The 18,113-nt window shown below is 40.8% G+C and overlaps 1 protein-coding gene across 1 annotated transcript; it reads right to left on the reverse strand.

The window, feature by feature from the left end:
- Positions 1-358: 358 nt before the first annotated feature.
- ism2b (isthmin 2b) lies at positions 359-15,991 on the reverse strand. The gene is made up of 6 exons (XM_032586035.1): positions 15,157-15,991; positions 8,512-8,757; positions 6,119-6,446; positions 4,524-4,661; positions 4,363-4,431; positions 359-2,841 (listed from the first exon to the last, which is right to left on the reverse strand). The coding sequence occupies exons 1-6, from the start codon at positions 15,265-15,267 to the stop codon at positions 2,324-2,326; spliced, it is 1,410 nt and encodes a 469-aa protein (XP_032441926.1). The 5' UTR covers positions 15,268-15,991; the 3' UTR covers positions 359-2,323.
- Between the last annotated feature and the right edge of the window lie 2,122 nt (positions 15,992-18,113).

The following is an 18,113-nucleotide window of genomic DNA, read 5'->3' on the forward strand; positions in this document are numbered from 1 at the left end:
TGGAGCAGGATTCAGGAGGAGCTGACTGTTTTATTCTTTTGATCATTAAATGTCTGGGTTTTTTTTATTTTTATTGAACATTCAAAAGCTGATTTCAAGTCTAGCTCTGCATTATCCAGGCAAAACACTCAGACTACTGTTCACACTTATCTAACCAAGCTAATTGATAACATAAGACGCTAAAACAGTTTTAAACAGAAGTCTCTGTCTTTGTTTTAAAATAGTAACACTGTTTTATGATGACTTATGTCTCATGTGTTCGGAAATTGTCTTGGAAAATTCGACTCAGCAAACTAAAGGCGATTTGAAATCACCTTTATCTAAGGTGTGATGAAAGAAAACACATTAAGATGTCAGATGATGAATGCAAACTCTTTATATATATATTTATATATATATATATATATATATTTATATATTTCTTCAGTATAATTGCAACAACATATTCATAGAGCAGTCCAACAAAACAAAAACCTGAAACACAGACACACTGTTTGCTGTTTAAAGTGATATGAGGCAAAAATGCTTCCCTTGTAACCGGGTGCCTTCATTTGTTCAATTCAATTAGTGCACCATGCTGAGCGTAGAGACAGTTCAAAGCTTCAGCAAACTTAAAAACAAAACAGAACAGACAAATAAATACTGTACAACACCATAATACGTAATACTAGACCCAGAAATCACAAAAAGATCATGCTTTGTTTTTATATATATATATATATATATATATATCAACACTTCTTACATGTTATGAAACTTCATGAAATAACGCAGCATTTCTGTTGAGCTTACCTTCACAATAACAAAATTGTTAATAAATGGCAAAAAATAAAAACAACAAAGTAAAATAAAATAAAGTGCCTTACTTTAAAATTGGCTATTTCAAAGTACAAATGCCTGTATGCGCGTGGAGGCAGATTTCCTGAAAAGAGGTCTGTTGCGAATATCCGTGGAATAAGGTTGGATAGAAAGGACAAGTCCAGCGGTCACGTTTTATGTGTATCCATCACAAAGCTGAAACATGTTTGGCCACAGGTAAAAACTTATTTTTTTTAATATCATGCACCATACATAATGGCTAAAGCCTGAAATATTTGGTCGTACCGCATTATTCCTGTTGCCAGTACCAATATCCTGTGTCAGCCGACTTCCTGACTTTATTTAGGAAGGAATGTCTTTTCTATCCAATCCGGTTCTATCCAGCAGCTTGAAAGAATTAACCAAACGTAAAGGATCCAAATGCCTTCTGAAAAAGCATCATCAGTTCATCGCTTTCTATCTGGATTACACATCGACTAATTCTTGCCCCAACATGCTTCTGTACAAGATCCACAAAGTATCCTGTTGATGAGGTAAATGAACCGATTTCATTTAGCATGATCAGTTAGTCCCCCCCCCCTGAGAACATTGTAGAGACACACCTACATGCACAATCTAACCATTGCCCAACTTGCTCCTCGTCTACATCTGCACGGTAGAGATGTGGAGGCTGGATTTACACTGGCACCAACAGTCTGATTTGTATCTCTTTGGCACCCGGATTATGTATTTTTCCTGGTCGTGAAAGGAAACGGCTGAAATCGAGTCAGCGCCACAAAACGTTTAAAATCGAATGGGATTTTTCTGGATCATTTCCGCCTAAAGGCTACTCTCGTATTGCTATCTAACAAGTCTTACAAGGACAATTGACTGCGAAAAGTCGCTTTGCCTTTCGAATCACTCATATTCAGATCCATATTCCTTTATAGTTTGCAGTAGTGATGGGGGCGGGGAGGGGAGAAGCACTGAATGCACGTGTTGTCTTTTGGATCTGTGTGTCCGTTTGTTAAAATCCTCATAAGGTCTGAGGGTTTTTACGTTGTAGCAGCGTTAAGATGAGTGATTAGCTTACCATACCTTTGTTTGTATCTTGAAAAGGACCACTTTATTAACATAACATTTACATTTTTACGAAGCAATATAGGATTTAGGCCATATGTTATCATCCAATATTAGACAATAACTACAGGACACAAGAAAACAAGCCTCAGAGGGAATGAACTTTAGAAAGAAAGAAATTGATACAACACCAAATGTGTGGGAAGATGAAAACCGACCATTTTCCCCCCCTCATCCTTTCATGTAAATCAGTTGGCCGAGCCTGGATATAGGACAATGATGCTGTGGGCACAAACCTCATCAAAGTTCACAATCACAAATGAAAAGGTTCTTTGAGGGTTTTGCATGATTAATAGCTCATATGTGGCTTTAGGGTAATGTTTATTTTTTTAGCAGAGGCTGTTTCATCATAAATTAGGACTGTAGTTGTTTTGGCTGTAGTAACTCAGTACTCTCTGGCCTCTTCAAGTTCATTCATAAACACGTCTTCATGGGGGTTTTCTGGGCAACTCAGTCCGTTATTCGGCGGCCGCACCACGTGGAAGCGGCTCCAGTCCCCTTTGCACAGGATCCAAGGCAGGACGTCCACCTTGAAGTGCAGCTCCTGCGAGAACTCGGTGCTGATGAGGTTCGGCGTGCCCGCGCCCTTCCCCCGCGTGATCAGGCGCCCGCGGTCGCTGTAGCAACAATGCTGCGCCGCCAGAGTGGACGAGTCGCTGGAAAGCGCCGAGCGAATGCAGCTGCGCGCCGAGGGCTTGTAGATGTCCAGTCGCTCCGTCGGGCCGCTGGCGTCGCGCCAGCGGAAAGGCCGCCCTCGGGTCTCGTCGTAGAGGCTCACCACGGTGTACGCCGCTTCGGACGGGTACGAGCAGGGGCAGCTGGGCAGCTCAGACAAGACCTGCTGCAGATACCTCTGGAGAAAGTCACTCTTGCAGTTCAGCCACTTCTCACAGCTGTCCACATCTGTCGGGAAAGAGAACAGAGGAAGCAACGCTGTGTCTTTAGTAGTTTACAGGAGCTCTGCTGATAGAATGAACAGGTGCCAGAATGGAGCCAAGCTGAAATCTTATGGGTGCCTTTCCTAAACCTTTACATTACAGTTAAGAACAAGAACAATCTGCTTTCTCGAGGGAAAATATATCAGCTATGTAGCATCGTGACTCACTACCCAACAATCCCAATGCTTTTTCACAAACTTCTGAGTAATGTTATTGGGATTTTTGGTAGTAGACCAACACGAAGTACTGGATAATTGTGAAGCTGAAGTTAAGTGCTAACTGACCTTCTAACAACTACAGCTTCAAGTCTTTTAGGGTAAGTCTCTACTAGTTTTTCTTGCCTGTCTCTCTTTGCAAAATAACCTAAAGTCAATCAGATTATATGGACAGAATCTATGATAGGATTTCTGGAATTTAAGAGTTTTTAAAACCTTTTTAAGGCCTTTATGAATGAAATTCAAGAACCGTATCACAACAGAAATTTAAAGAAAGTCGCCTACGGTCTTAACCCCCATCCCCATGCTTTTTTGCACATAAAGCACTTACCTTGGTATGGAGTTGGCAACAGAAGTGAGTCAATGGCAAAGACGAATGTCATCCAGCCGACTGGCAATAAATTTATACTTACCAGTGACAGAAAAACTGGTAAGTTTTGCCACAACTAGCTGTGGCATATTGCTTACAGGTAGCCTCAAACGCAAACCCTCAAAGTCACAAAAAGCAAAGACCATGTTTGCGCGACTCAAATTTTTGCCTGACAGAAAAGTTCTGTGTGAAAACATTTTTAAAACCACACAGACGACACAATGTTAAATAGTTCTGCTGCAACAAAAATTTAAGACCTTTGATTAACATATTTGAGGTCACTTGATTTTTTTAAACAAATTAAAGACATTTTAGGGCCTTAATTTTAGATACTTAAATTTCAGACTTTTTAAGAATGCCCAGACACGACCTTTGAGCCTCCATTTTCAAGTTCTATCACAGATTCTCAAATGGATTTCACCATTCTAATCCAACAGTGTGACTTGATCTGACCCATTGTAACTTTGGCTGCATGTTAGAAGTGTGTGATACAGCATTTTCTGGTATCGAACCCATGCCAGCTAAATACACGGCCAGTACTGCTGATATCAATACATGCATATATGACCAAACTTCTGATTTTAGTAGTTTCTCCTTTGAATCAACTTGTTCAAACATAATTTCGACAAAGTTTATAGGTATCTGCAAAATACTTTAATGCCAAATTAGCATGATTTGTGTGCATTTTTCCTAAATACAGTGCAACAAATTTTAATTAGAGAGAAAATCAAAATGAAATCATGACTTGGTATCATTATAATTGATTTTTTTGGATAGATCCACCCAACTCTACTGTGTGCTTTGAGTTGCTGCCCTACTAGAAAGTATACCTTCACCATAGCCTTATGTATTTTACAGTCTCTAACAGATTTTCTTCCAGTTTTTCCTAGAAAGAACCCACCTGTTCCAAACGGTTCAGTGCCGTTCTCCATCTCAAAAGGGAATGGTTCCACCACAGCGTTGACGTCACCTACGAGGACAAAAGGAAAAGGGTGAAATTAGATTAGAAATCAGACCAAAAAAAAAAAATTCTTCAAAACGAAGCTAGAAGTAAAACGCTACCAGGGCAAGGCTCCAGGTCACACTTTGAAGCTTCAGTCAGTGTGCAGGAGTAGCCACAGGATTTCGTCCTCTTTCTTTCACCGTGTCCACATGTCACCGAGCATGGAGACCAAGGAGTCCATTCATCTGTCTCCTTCTCTGTGGGAGAGAAAACAAATCCAAAAATCACCACGCACTCCAAACCCAGCATAAGCGCTTGTGATTTATTTCCTGGAGATCAAAGCCAGCTATACGCTCTGTGATTAGATCAGTGTAAAAACAGAGCAAAAAAAACAAAACAAAACAAAACAGAAGTTTTGTTTTGACAGGAATCTGTGTACTCGAACGCTCTAATCCAGAACAAGCTTTCAAAGTTTCCTAAACGTCTTAGGCTATACACATGACAATTTTCTCCTGGTTTAACCTTTCCCATGCAATCCGTTGCTCTTTTTAAGCAGGCTTGAGTGAAATTAGAGGGAGAGAGGTTGTGCTGTGGCTGTCCGCCTCCGCACCATATTTCCTTGTGGTGTTAATAACACTGAAAACAAGTCATTCTTGATTAAAGGCGAGGTGGGTGCAGAAATACCAGCCTGGGTGTAGCAGGCACCCAATTTGACTTTGTGGGCAACGCCAGCTCGCCATGTGGCCATAGGGGCATGAGGTCTCAGGGAGGTTGTAATTACAGAATGAGCTAAGGTTGGCACCCTTAATTTATGTTCACTATGTCGTTAGATGTGACCATTTAGGCTGCATTGTTGCCCTTTACTGATTCCCTCCTGTATACGCAACATCGAAAGAGATTAAAATATGCATAATGGCTTAATTCACAAGCGAAGAGACGGTACGTTCACCTGCAGAGTCTTCCTCAACTATAACATATTTGGCTCTATTTGAGGAGAGCTTCGAACAACCCTCAAAACTGCCTAAATACCAATCCGATTGGGGCTCTGCATTTGGGATTCACTTCCTTTTCCAAACTCTGACAGTGCACACCTCACGATTCTTTGTCTCTCTCTTTTCTTTTTTTTTTTTTTACTATTTTTATCCCTGAGTACGTTGTCTGTGAAAGCTGAGACACAAAACAAGTTATGCGGTGCCCTTACAACCTCCCAAATTCTTGAACTCGCCTAAAAGGCTGCGCCGCGCAGGACAGTGAGGGCGTAAAACAGGGGGAGGTTAGGGAGAAGTGGAGGGAGGGGGCCCAAAGGGTCCCGGGGAGGGATGAAAGAGCCGGCCAAATGGTCCCTGCCATTCTCTGTTCCCAATCTGCCCTCTAATTGTCCACAAGCAGAGGGATGTTTTGTCCCAGAGAACAGTGACGGCCTCACGCTGTTATTAGCGAGCCCATCGGAAGGCATCTTTAAACGGCGGGCCTCTGAGACCGGCACGACAGTGTCGACTTCAAAGCGGCCGCGGCCCGCAAATGTCCTCATGGTCGAGTGCTCGTGCTTCCTCATATGCTGGCATCGTTCGGCTCGATCTGACAGTGAAAAGCAATTCTACTAAATAAGTAATTCTTGTCCATCCATTCTGATCTTATCACTCCGCTATGTTTGTTTTACTTTAAGCTTTTTATTTATTTTTTTTGTGCCATTTCTAGTAGATGTAAAGCTTACCAAAATAGCTTTCCATGGGATCCCAACCCTCATTCCAGCGAGTGTCCCAGTCTCCCCCCACTCCGCTGGGAAGGGGTTCTTCGCTTCCATAATCTAGAGAGTAATCGTCTTCCCCCTCTTCCTCGCCGGTGTCTTCTGCGCCCGACCGACTGTTGCTTTCCTCGCTGGAATCGGTGTAGCTCCAGAAGAGGGGCCAGAAGAGCTTCTTGCCTCCGATCCAATCCACTGTGGACGACGGGGAGGAGGAGGAGGAAGGTAGCCAGTCTTTTTCATTGGCCAGGTCCATCTCTACCTCCATCTGAGGATCGTCAACAACTTCTATGGTTACCTGCGTGGAACAATTGGAGAAGCTTTGTTAACCAGGTGCTTCCAAACATAGACAGTAAAAACTTCGGTGAAACTGATTTTGGGCCAATTTCCAGACTTTCTTTTCAAAGATTTGACCTGTGGATACTGCCACAACTCGAGACGATTTACTTTTGGTAATTAGTACAGATGACTCAGCATGGGTCACTAGAAGTCTCCCTCTGTATTCCCTAAAGGAGTCGGAGGTTTAAGTTGACTCTAGAAAGCTGCCAGTCTTTCAAAATCCAATGTGTTTCATGTCACACAGGTGTTAAAATTTCAAAATGATACAATAAAAGCATTGTTGTATTTCACTCTTTTATCTGATACGTCTCTTTCTCTCATTTTTAACAGCAAATTTATGTCAACATGTCTTGGATTATATAGTTTCAGCTGCATTTTAAACATAATAAAAAACAACTTCAACACCGAAGAGGGGTGTTTTCAGTGTCATAAGTATGGTAAGCTCGCTAATAAAAAAACAGATCTGATTTTGGACTGTCTGGCTGGATTTTCATAAGCCAATAAACATGAACATTTTCCAATTCTAGGCAACAGCTGATTTCTCTATGCATCTCTAAAAAGTTTCATTTTTCCTGCACAAAGTTTGATTTTGAATTTATACACATTTACAAACGTTAAGTTCAGCAAAGTATTTATGCACGTTTAAAGCATCACATAACTGGCGAGCTGTAGTCCGAAACCCACTCCTGTCAAATCATTAGGTGACTAAGCTTATGACTGAATCTTTCCACAGATTTAAAGTCAATCGGTGGGCATGAGCAGTCAGTAGATCAAACAACTCTCTCAGGGAAGTAGTGAAGCTTCATTCTGGATAAACACCTCTTATTACCCAAAGATGACTCATCCTAGATGCAACTGCATTTCCCAAAGCCAAATTCAGCACATTCATCAGACCTAAAACTATGTTTGTTTGAATATAAACTGTACAACCTGCTGTTTTAAGTGTTTATATGGTAACTCACAAAAGATTTAATCATCACTGAAAAGGCGAAGCGAGTACGACTTGAACAGGAGGAAAAGCTGCAGGAGAAAAAGCTACATTAGCTGTAGCTGATCAGCATATCTTACGTCATAATGGCCCTTTAGCTACCCAGAGTTGGACAGAATAAGTTTATTGGAAAATGTTGAACTTTTTGTTTATCCTAAATTGTGAGGCTAAATAGATACATGATTATAGAGATATCTGCCTTCAAATTTCAACAGAAGTATGAAGCAAAAAGATGAGGATAGGAGACTTTAAAGAAAAAGTAAACTAACCCATACTTTTCTCTGCAACACCCATTTGTTTCTTTTAATTTAAAGCTTTTTAGTAATTTATAGGGGTGTCAGTGGTAATGCGATAACGCACGCAATTAATTTAAGCTTTAGTTCAAAGATGCTACTATTAGCAATGTCGAGTGAGGAGATTGTTGAGGAGTCAGGCTGTTTTGCTCAGCGGCAAATTTCGCTTTAAAAAACACAGCGGTTACAGCAGGTGCCGCGAAGCTATAGACATCGATGCAGACATCTTGAGTTTGAATCCTGTCCACGGTTCCTTTTCTAAATGTCTTCCCCTCTTCCCTCTGTCCAACTAGTGGCAAAAAATTTATTAAACAACATGACAATGGACGTTTGGATAAAACCCTGGTTGGATGTAGTTTTTTTGCGACAGCGAATTATCCTTCCGTCGAATTATCCTTCTGTTGACGCACAATCAATTAACATTTCTAAACTTAGATTGAAACAAATTACTTTTTCAAAAAATCGTCCTGAAAATGAAAACCTGGACAACGGAAAATCTTCAGACATTTAGTTTGAGGCAATGAAAACGTTTCTTAAACATGTTTTAAAAACGTGAATTTTGACATTTCAAGCTCATAGAATTGGTGATTAGGCGCGATTAATCAAAATGTCCAAATGTGATTCATCTGATTCGGTTTTTCTATCGATTGACAGCATTAATAATTTATCCTACAGACAGATAAGCTGCTTCAACAAAGTACTAATTTAACATTTCAAAGTGTGTGTGCCCTCTTCACACGTGCCTGTATGTTGGGGTTCTGAGAGTTAATGTCAGCGTTGGCGAGGTCTGGAAAGTTGTTCAGGTCGAAGATAAAAGGCTTGGTCTCCTCCTCGGGCTCGGGCTGTGGTAGAACACCAGCGGAGCGGTGCTGGGGGTGAGACCACCTCCTCTGGTGGCTGTGCGGCTCAGGCAGAATGCTCTGGACCTGGTTCTGCTGCTCCTCAGAGACGTGCTGGATCCCACCAGTGTGAACTGGATGGCCATGAATCTGATGGAAAACACAAAAATATATACATACAGTTGAACTCTCTGGCACAGGCACAAAACATTTCATCAAGAAGGTTGTGATAAATATCACTTTTTAACAGTTACAGTGACTTGTAGGTACGCCTTAAACCTTTCAAAACTTTGTCAAATAACATTTTCTCAAATTTGTTATGTAATCTCGCCCACATCATCTTGGAAGAACCATCCCACGGTCAAATATGGGATCCTTCTGTGGGGATGGTTTTTTTTCAGTAGGAACAGGGAAGTAATTAATGGGAATTACAGGAGTTATAAACCTGGATGGAGCTATAAAACCTGGGCAATCTTGAAAAGAAAACTTGCTAAAATATTTGATCCTGGGTCAGAAGTCCATGTTCCTGTTGGACATTGACCCTGTTTTGCAAAAATAAGCAAACATGTCCATATTTGTCGCCTATCATGACAACAAATTTTGCTGGGCGATTAATTGTGCCAGAAGTTATTACTATAGAGAAAGATATTGTTGCTTTGAGACCATTTTCAAGTCATACAGTACGTCATCCCAGAGATAAATAAAACTTTAATTTCTGACAAACATTTATCACTGGAACTGGAAGGCATTTTAAATGTCCAAAATAAATAAACAAAACAACCGAAACAACAGATAAAATGAACACTGAAGTCCCTGTAAACAAAGTTGTCTTTCAAAAAAGGGGCTAGTTGAGGCCAATGCACCAGACTGAAGACTTTTGTCAATCAGTCTTTGGTAGAAAGAGAGATATGAGAAAAAACAACCAACCATGCAAGTGAAAATGATCAAGCACCTTGTTAATTTGTCAAGGGATTAATACATTCAGTGCTTATTGCGATAGGCAATGTGCAACGCTGGTAGAGACTTGGTTCTGCAAACTACTGACTTGGGGAACATAGCCAGTGTAGTACTTCTCTGTAATAACTACTATTCTTCGTTTTGTTGCAATGTCAGCAGTTTGTAAAAGACTTGAGGCATCCAAATTACTAGCCAAGTGATCAACCAGCATTCGTTCCTTTTTTTTTTTTCTTTTTTTTTTCCCACAACAGTCATGGCATCCAAGCTGTGGACAAAGGGGGTCCTGTGCCGGCGAGATCCTCTTTTAGCTTTAATTAGAGGGCCTGGGAGGCGTGGGACTCCAGGGCTGATGCGAGGGTGTCTGAACCTGCTGCTGTTTTTATTCCCCCACTGTATGTGACTTTGAAGGGTCTTACAGCCACAAAGAGGAATTGACAGAAAGAGTGACGGCGAACGGTGAAAATGTGCACCCGCATCTCGTTTCTGTTGGTTTGATTCTCGTCTTTTATGTGTCATATGCTACGCCGGTCCTTGTATACGACTGGAGATGATCCAGCTTGCGGTCATGCCCAGCAAAACAGGGGCAGCTGAAAGGCCGAAGAGGAGAACTGTCTGAACGCATGAACAGCGAGTTGATGATTTGTAGTTATGGCCTCCAGAAGACGATGTACTTTTCGATGCCTGCGATTGTCCCATAAAGATCTCGTGCCACTGTTCGAGAATGCAGACACATGAAGCGTGCAAAGAAGATAACTCAGCCCAGACATGATAAATGATGAACTCAGCCTTGTTCCTCAAATAGACTTAAAGTAATGGTGACAAACAGGATAGATATTAAGGATCATTTTTCCTTTCAACCCTAGACGGAATCCATTATTGGGGAATATCTCAAGCAAGCACAATTCATAAATTAAATTAAAAGTGAACAGCTCAACGTCTAGCAAAGTAGACTAATTAAACTAATACAAATGACAGATGATGCAAAACAAAAACTTAATCATTTAGCAATGCATTATGACATGTTTTAGGATGAAGATTCACTTCAATATTTTGCAAAAAATTTAACTACTGCGTGTTAGTTATGCGTGTTTCTAACTAAAACTCATGGGAAAAGAAGCATTTGAATGTGTTGTGATATGAAGTTACTTGGTATTATGTTTAGGTTTTTGGTATTTAATTTTATTCTGACGTTTTTGACCAAATTGTAAAATATTACACCCCCACCACAAATGGAAATTAGCTGAAAGACATGCAAAGGACATCACTGCTTTGAAACACATGGTTGATAAAATAGATGTATAAATATCTAAATGTGGGTGAAAGGTTGTTTGAGTTGATCAAACAGGCTGAGTCGAGATTTTGGTAGTTTCATCAGAGATTCACTGAAAACTTTTGCTGGTGACTTAAAATGGACAATTTTTGTTTGCATGTCCTGACTGGGAACCTGCAAGTCAGAAAAACAAACAAACGCAACAACAAAAAACACTCAGTATTTAAGCTCAATTAGATCACACTAACCACATTCTTCATAGTGGAAGTTGTTACAGAGGGAGGTATCCTGAAAGTTATCCATTTTCAATTAAATGTAGGACGTAGATGTTCAAAATAAGGCAAAAGGAGGACCAAAAGTCAATTTTTAAAGGATATGCAGAGGCGATTTGTGTGTTTATTTAGGTTGGTCTGGCAGTTGGTTGTGTTGTACATGACTTTTTCCAGGTACAAAGAGGAGCTGTCTTAAACAGAGCATCAATTCATACCCTCCTTATAGACGTTTCGTTGAATCGGCAGAGCAGCAAATTGACCCTGAGCTGGTTGCTGAACAGAGTAGAGACAAGCTGTGTCTTTGGAAATCTCAGATTTAAGGGTCTATGTTCTCTGGATAATACACACAGAGATTCTTGTTCACAGTTAATATTGCTAATGATGCTAATAGCTAACATAAGATGCTAAAGGCAGTTGGCAACGTCCACTCTTATCAGTATTGTTTTAAATGAATAAAATCCAGCTTTTAGTTCACTACTCTCTCAGACGTAGGACATACTTTTATTTCTGGGCTCAACAAAGACAACAAGTTTTCCACCTAAAATAACCATAAAGAAGATGTCAATCCAATGTTCAGGACTTATTCAAATACCTACAAAGAATCGTTGTCCAACACTGTAATATTGTCCAACAATGCTATATCTGTTATATCGGATCAGACCGTTCTCACCTAAGACTCACATATATCCAACACAACCATGAAAACACAAAAAGCTTGAAGTCCAGAGCCATGAAAGAGGCCACATACTTTCACACCCTCCTCATCTCGTCTTGTTTCACATCTGGATCTTGTATTCCTTCGCCCTGTATATCACTCTCCTCCTCCTTTCTTCCTCCCCCTTGTTCTCTCTGATCCTGCTCTCCTCCTCTCCTCCTTACTTGGTAGTGGGGCTCCCCTGATCAAAGGCCCCGTGGCTGATGGCATGTGGCGTGTTTAACAGGGAGACTGCACAAAATGCATAGGGGTACACCAGTCCTGACCTGGAGACTGCAGTCTCTCTTGAAGATAAGCAGAGAGCGCCGCTTGAAAGCGATTTAAAAGATTACGCCCAATTAGGGCTACTGCCATTGCTACTGCTGATGATGACACACATTCGGGTTAGGGAAGAGAAGGTTGGAAGGCTGGGCGAAGCCAACGTGGGGGTGAGGGGGGACCAAAGTAAAGAGCTAGGGATGAGATCCGGTAGGATTGGCGGGGAGTCTGGGAAGGCACGCAGAGTGGCAGGCAGAAATCAAAGGCCCCTGCACTTGGCTGTTTCCAAACCATTACAGAAGAACAATAAACTATGGATGCTCTTTGATCGGCATCTTTGTCAAATAGAAACAGGACAGCGAATGCATGCTCAGATGAACTGGGGTGAGCTCGTGGAGCTTTGGAAAGGGGGGAGCAAAGGAGGGCAGAGAGTGAACAGAGCAAACAGGTCCTGATATTTGGGGAAAACAGGCCACTCCGACACAATCCTCCTCTTTCTCCACTTTGAAGAGAGATGGGGGCAAAACTCAAAAACAGGAAATTCCACATTAACACACACAAAAAAAAAGAGCCAACGTAAACAGCCAGACGAATGACACTTGACCTGAGCCCCAGTAAGGGAGATACTGAAGGCCTGCCTTATTCTGGTTACATAAGCATCTAGTTACTCTACCGATCTTAGCTTCCACTTTCTCCTTCCCCTCTGTCTTAGCCTGCTACACCCTGCAGGTCACAAGCACAGGTAGGGAGTCATCTTCCACAAACCGCTGGGGATAGAAATGAACCGTCACACACTCTACAGGGATTTTCTTTTCTCCTCTATCTTACTCTAATGACTCCTTTCTTTTCCTTCCTTCTGTTTCCTCTCTGCCCCTTTATGCTTTTACATCAATCAGACAGATGATGAGAGAGAAAGTCCCAACAGGGCATCAATGGGAGGCCACACAAGATGGAGAGATCAAAGACACACACACATCCACCAACAGACTTTGATTTCCAAATATGTCTGCGCATAACACAAACATTCCCCTTAGATAGACACGCCACACACATTGCGCGGCGTGCCAAGCTACGCACCGAGTTTGGATTTATGACGGCAGGGTGTGTGCCCGGTCATGACAAACGTTACTATACATGGAAAGAGAGTAGGAGGAAAAACAGAGCAACATGATCTGAGTCGAAAGGTGGAAATCAGCTAATTATTTTTGGAAAACTAAATCATGATAGATTCATGTAATCAATTACCAGAGTATAAATTACAGCGCTTAAACTGTGCATGTCATGCTTGTGCCATATATTCCACAAGAAAGCTGTTATTTTTACATTGCACACAAATCCTACTGGAGTGATTGAGAAAAGATTAACATTTTAAAGAGGAGTAAGTTGTTTATAGTACTCATTCAGCATTATTATTGGAAACACATTTAAGATTTGCTTTTTTGTTGCAATAATACAGAGCTGGCCCCAGGCGTAGCCAAACTAAACAGATCACTTTGGCCCCCAAGCCAGCAGAGGGCCCCCAAGGGCACGAAAATCATCACTGAAGTGATTCATCAGCCACCCTCGTGGAAAGTTTGGAGTGCTGCAAGTCAAGACCGTGAATTTCTAAAAACAAAGCATACTCAGAATTATACTGGTTTATTTATTTACTTCCTGTTACGTCCATTTTTTTTTTTTTTTACATTTGGAGGATCTCAAGTCAGGACAGCGTTGCTTAAATCAGCCTTTTCGCTTGTAGTTCATTTTAAAACCAAAATCAACTTGCGCAATTAGGTACATTCTTTTCACATTTGAGAAAAAAAACTATATCCGTGTCAAAATGTCTAAAAGTTGTAGTAGTAGTAGTGATGGACACTTCATTGTCGATGCAATATGACTGTTCTGACTACAGAAGCTTTGAAAACTGTTAGATATTTATACAAGTTAGTATGGAAAAGGGACTAAACTGGGGGTATTTTGGATGAACAGATTGGAAATGGGCCATTCAGACAGCCATGAAAAGTCAGATATGGGTCGCATATGTGAGAAAAAAAAATCCTATTTGGGTCAAATTTACCCAAAGCCAATGTTATTGTAACTATTATAAATAACAGGACGACAATCAATCATAATTGTCTTAACATATTTTACATAATCTGACTTCCTTCACAAGTATCATGAAAATATCTAAAAAAATAAATAAATAAATACTGAAACTGTGCCAAATTTTAAGTTTTAATTTCAAGTCAATCATGAAATTTCCACAAATTCCCAAATTTTAGATACAAAACTGGTGACACTTTATTATTTTTAACATAACTTTTGATTTTGGTGTCATTCAAAAGACTTTGATGCTCTTCAAAACGAAACCATTTGTTTCCCCAAAATTTCTTTTGCGACAATCTTTCAAACATATGTAAAGACAATATTGGTAGAGCATTGGGAAGCAGGAAGAGGCAATAAGTGATTAATTACATGGAGTTAATTATAATGATGAAAAGTTAATGACTTGTTTTTATTAACAATGAAGCCTGAGATGTGGTTGTGATTGTTTGAATCCCCCCACTTTCCACTGGCTTAGTTTCATGAGAGCATGAATAAATATTAGTATCCTAGAAATGGTGAAGAATGCTCTTATTTTGTGCTGCTAGAATATTAACTACACAAATTATTTTAAAGGTAGTAGAGTAGTGTTTGCATTTGTGGAGATCTGACAATGAAGTTGCAGATTTTTTGCCAAAAGATGAGGATATTAAATAACTTCTAGCATCACATTTATCATTATCACAATAAATACCACATAATATTACAAGAAAACTTAAGTCCATGTCACCCAATCCTGTTGGGAAGGTATCAAACTTAACTTCCGTCTAAGCCCCTGTACAATTTTGTTCCGTCTCTGGAATAACAGAATTACATTAACTTTCTACAACCCATGTTATCTCTTTAAAAACAGTTACCTGCTAATAAAAAATAGCCAGGAAGCTGATATAAAAACCAAAATGCATTAACTAAGTGAAGATTTGATCAAGATAAACCATTTTTATTGTTTAACCTTCTTAGCAACAAAATTATAGGTTTAACTAAAAGTTTCTTACTTTATGGGTAAAACTCTTGCGTTTTGTTGGAAAGCCCGTTCCCAAACTGACGAGAAGAATCGAGCAAAGCGCGAGCAGCATCTGAAATCTCCTCGCGACCTCTCCACGCATCTTCTCTGCGGCGGTGTTCCCTTTGAAGTTCCTTTAAAAGTGCTTTTCTCTGGTTTGCTCTCGGTGAGGCGGCCGGCTGGTTCGGGAGAAACGCTCGTCGTCAAACTCTCGTCTGACTTTTAGCTCAGAACAGATGGAGATTTGAAGTCTCGTCGCTCTTTATAAAGATGCGCACCAGCAGCGTGCGACGGCATCCCGCGCACTGTCCATGTCGGATACACCAGAGGCTCGCGCAGCAGCTGTGGGTCCGTTCGGCGGCGCGAGCTCCACGCTTCTCTTCCCCATAAAAACCGCTGCGGCTGCGGGCTTTAAGTACCCGAAAAAAGAAAAGAAAAAAAGAAAAAAGAGTGTAATACCCCACGCTGAATCTCCCCGTCCGCACCGGCGCACGCTTATTCAGCTGCTTTAAACTGTGACTCACTCCTCGTCAGTGGGTGGATGGGTTTTCTCTTCCAATACATTGATATCAGGGCGTTAAGGGTTCCTCTCGCTGGTTGTCTGTTTGATTCGTTAATCCATTATCAAGCCAAGGTTCATCCAACGGTTTTATACGACGTGTTTGTGCGCGCGTCCCGCCTAGCCAAACGGTTGAGGCAAACTTGCCTCTTTTACGCACGCATTAAGAGGTTTCACGCTGTGGGAGTTGGGGGTGGGATTGCTCACAGCTGTGTGGAGAGGGTGCAGTGGGGCCACTGAGGAGCTTGACAAGGTGAAAGCAATAGTTTGTTCAGTAAAACTGACTGAAGGCAGGCAAAGTCAGTTGCATAGCATTATAAACCCAACTTTTCACAGTAAGTCACTTTACCATAAACTTCAATTTGTTTCACTAGTTGTTTTTTTTTTATGTGACAGACCATCACAAAGTCTCAAAATAGTGAAGTGTATTGATAAAAAAAAAAAAAGTCCAAATGTGGTGTACATTTGTTTTTGTTTTTTCATTCACTTTACTCTGAATAAAATATCTGCTCTAAATAAAATACGATTGCATTCAAAAGTTACCTAATCAACAAATGTCATTTAATTTCAGTGTACTGGGAAGGACTCAAAAATCAGAGAACATTAGTGGATAAACAACATCATTATGATTAAGGATATATCGATATGAAAATTCGGGTTAATATCAATATCTAATATTAATATTGCTATTATTTCTGATAAACTATATTTACCCATATCATATATATTTCTCTACTGTTTTTACACATTTGGGGGTGAAAAAATACCAGAAACAGACAGCAACAAGATGGAGATAAATATTAGTTTGGCCCAGTTTTATTTTTTTGGGCCGATATCGATATGTTAAAAGGACGACTAATATCGGCCACGCCTGATGTTAATTCTGACATATCGAACGTCCCTCGTTATGACCAACAAGCACCAGCAGGCCGATCAGGGATCAATTAGTTTAAGTGCTTATCATCTGAAAGTCTTACAGAAATCCAGAGTTCAGGTGAGAGAATTGGACAAGTCTACATATTGAGATCCAGTTTAGATTTAGAAGTCTATTTACAACAGAAGTAAGTGGATTTGGTGAATGTTGTTCTGAGGGAACAACGGATCAGTCCGACTTGGAGATGTCTCGCTGGGTGCGATCCAGACGGCGAGGATTCCTGGAAGTGCAGGTGCATGGTCTGTTGGAGAGCAGGCAGGCCGAGGAGTTGAGGGGTACGATTTATTTATTTATTTTTTATGTTTCCTGCTGGCAGAGCAGCACCCAGAATTGTTGTCTTGAGTGCAAAGTAGAAGCCGGACAGATTTACTTTCACGAGTGGAGCATTACGGCTGTGTCTGAAGACAAATGTACGCTCTAGAAGAGGGAAAGAGATGGAATCGGAGGAGGAAGCCACTCAAAGAGCTTGGTCAGGTAAGTGTCCAAGTTGCATTCTGGAGGACTGCAAAAGACAAACATGAATGCCAAGAACAATGAGTTTTCACCAAAAAATCTCAATGGAGGTCAAAGGTTGACTTCTACCATCAGTGGCTGACCACCAGGCAAGGAATTATCTTGAGACCCTTTTAACTCAGATGTGAATTAGTTGATAGCAGTCAGGTGTGATGGCAGCACTCAGACACACACACACACACACACACTGTCCCCGGCGCCTAGACCTGGAGGTTCTGGAGAGAGGACGCAAGCACACCCAGCAACGACAAACGAGAAAACCACAACAATAAGTAGATAAGTCCACGAATCAGACCTTATTAAGGAGCGGCATGAAGACCTTGAACTTACCAACTGCACAGTGAAACATGGAGGTGGCAACAACATGCAGGAACGGGGAAACTGAGTTGAGATGATGGGTGGAGCTCAATACAAGCTGCAAACTTGAAAGGAAACCTGTTAGAGGCTCAAGAAGATTAGACAGGCGTAGAAGTCCACCTCACATCAGGAAAGCAATCCGGGTATGATGTAATGGTTCAGATCAAAGCATAGCCATGTGTTAGAATGACCTAGTCAAAGTCCAGATCGAAATCCAATTGAGAAACCGAGACAAGTCAGTTGACTGAGGTATAAAAAAGACATTTAGTTGTTTGGAAATGGTCTTGTATTCCTTCCCCGATTGATGAGAATCCATAATGGCGTCCTGAGTATCGTCGATGATGACATTCCCGGTTGGCATCATGTAAATAAATCTGCTGTTCCACTTTGGGTTTATTTTTTTAATGACAGGGATATCTGCCTACTGTGTTTTTATAGTTGAAGTCGATTTGAAACATTATTTTAAATTGTTGCACCCTAAAACATTAAAACCCTCTAAAGTCTAGTGAATAAAGTTAATGACTTGTCCTTTGTAATTTGCCATTTTAGCTCTAAAAGTTTCGGTCCTCATTTATTTCAGTAAATA

Source organism: Xiphophorus hellerii, chromosome 15 (genome assembly GCF_003331165.1).
Source record: "Xiphophorus hellerii strain 12219 chromosome 15, Xiphophorus_hellerii-4.1, whole genome shotgun sequence".
In the NCBI taxonomy this organism is placed as follows: Eukaryota; Metazoa; Chordata; class Actinopteri; order Cyprinodontiformes; family Poeciliidae; genus Xiphophorus; species Xiphophorus hellerii.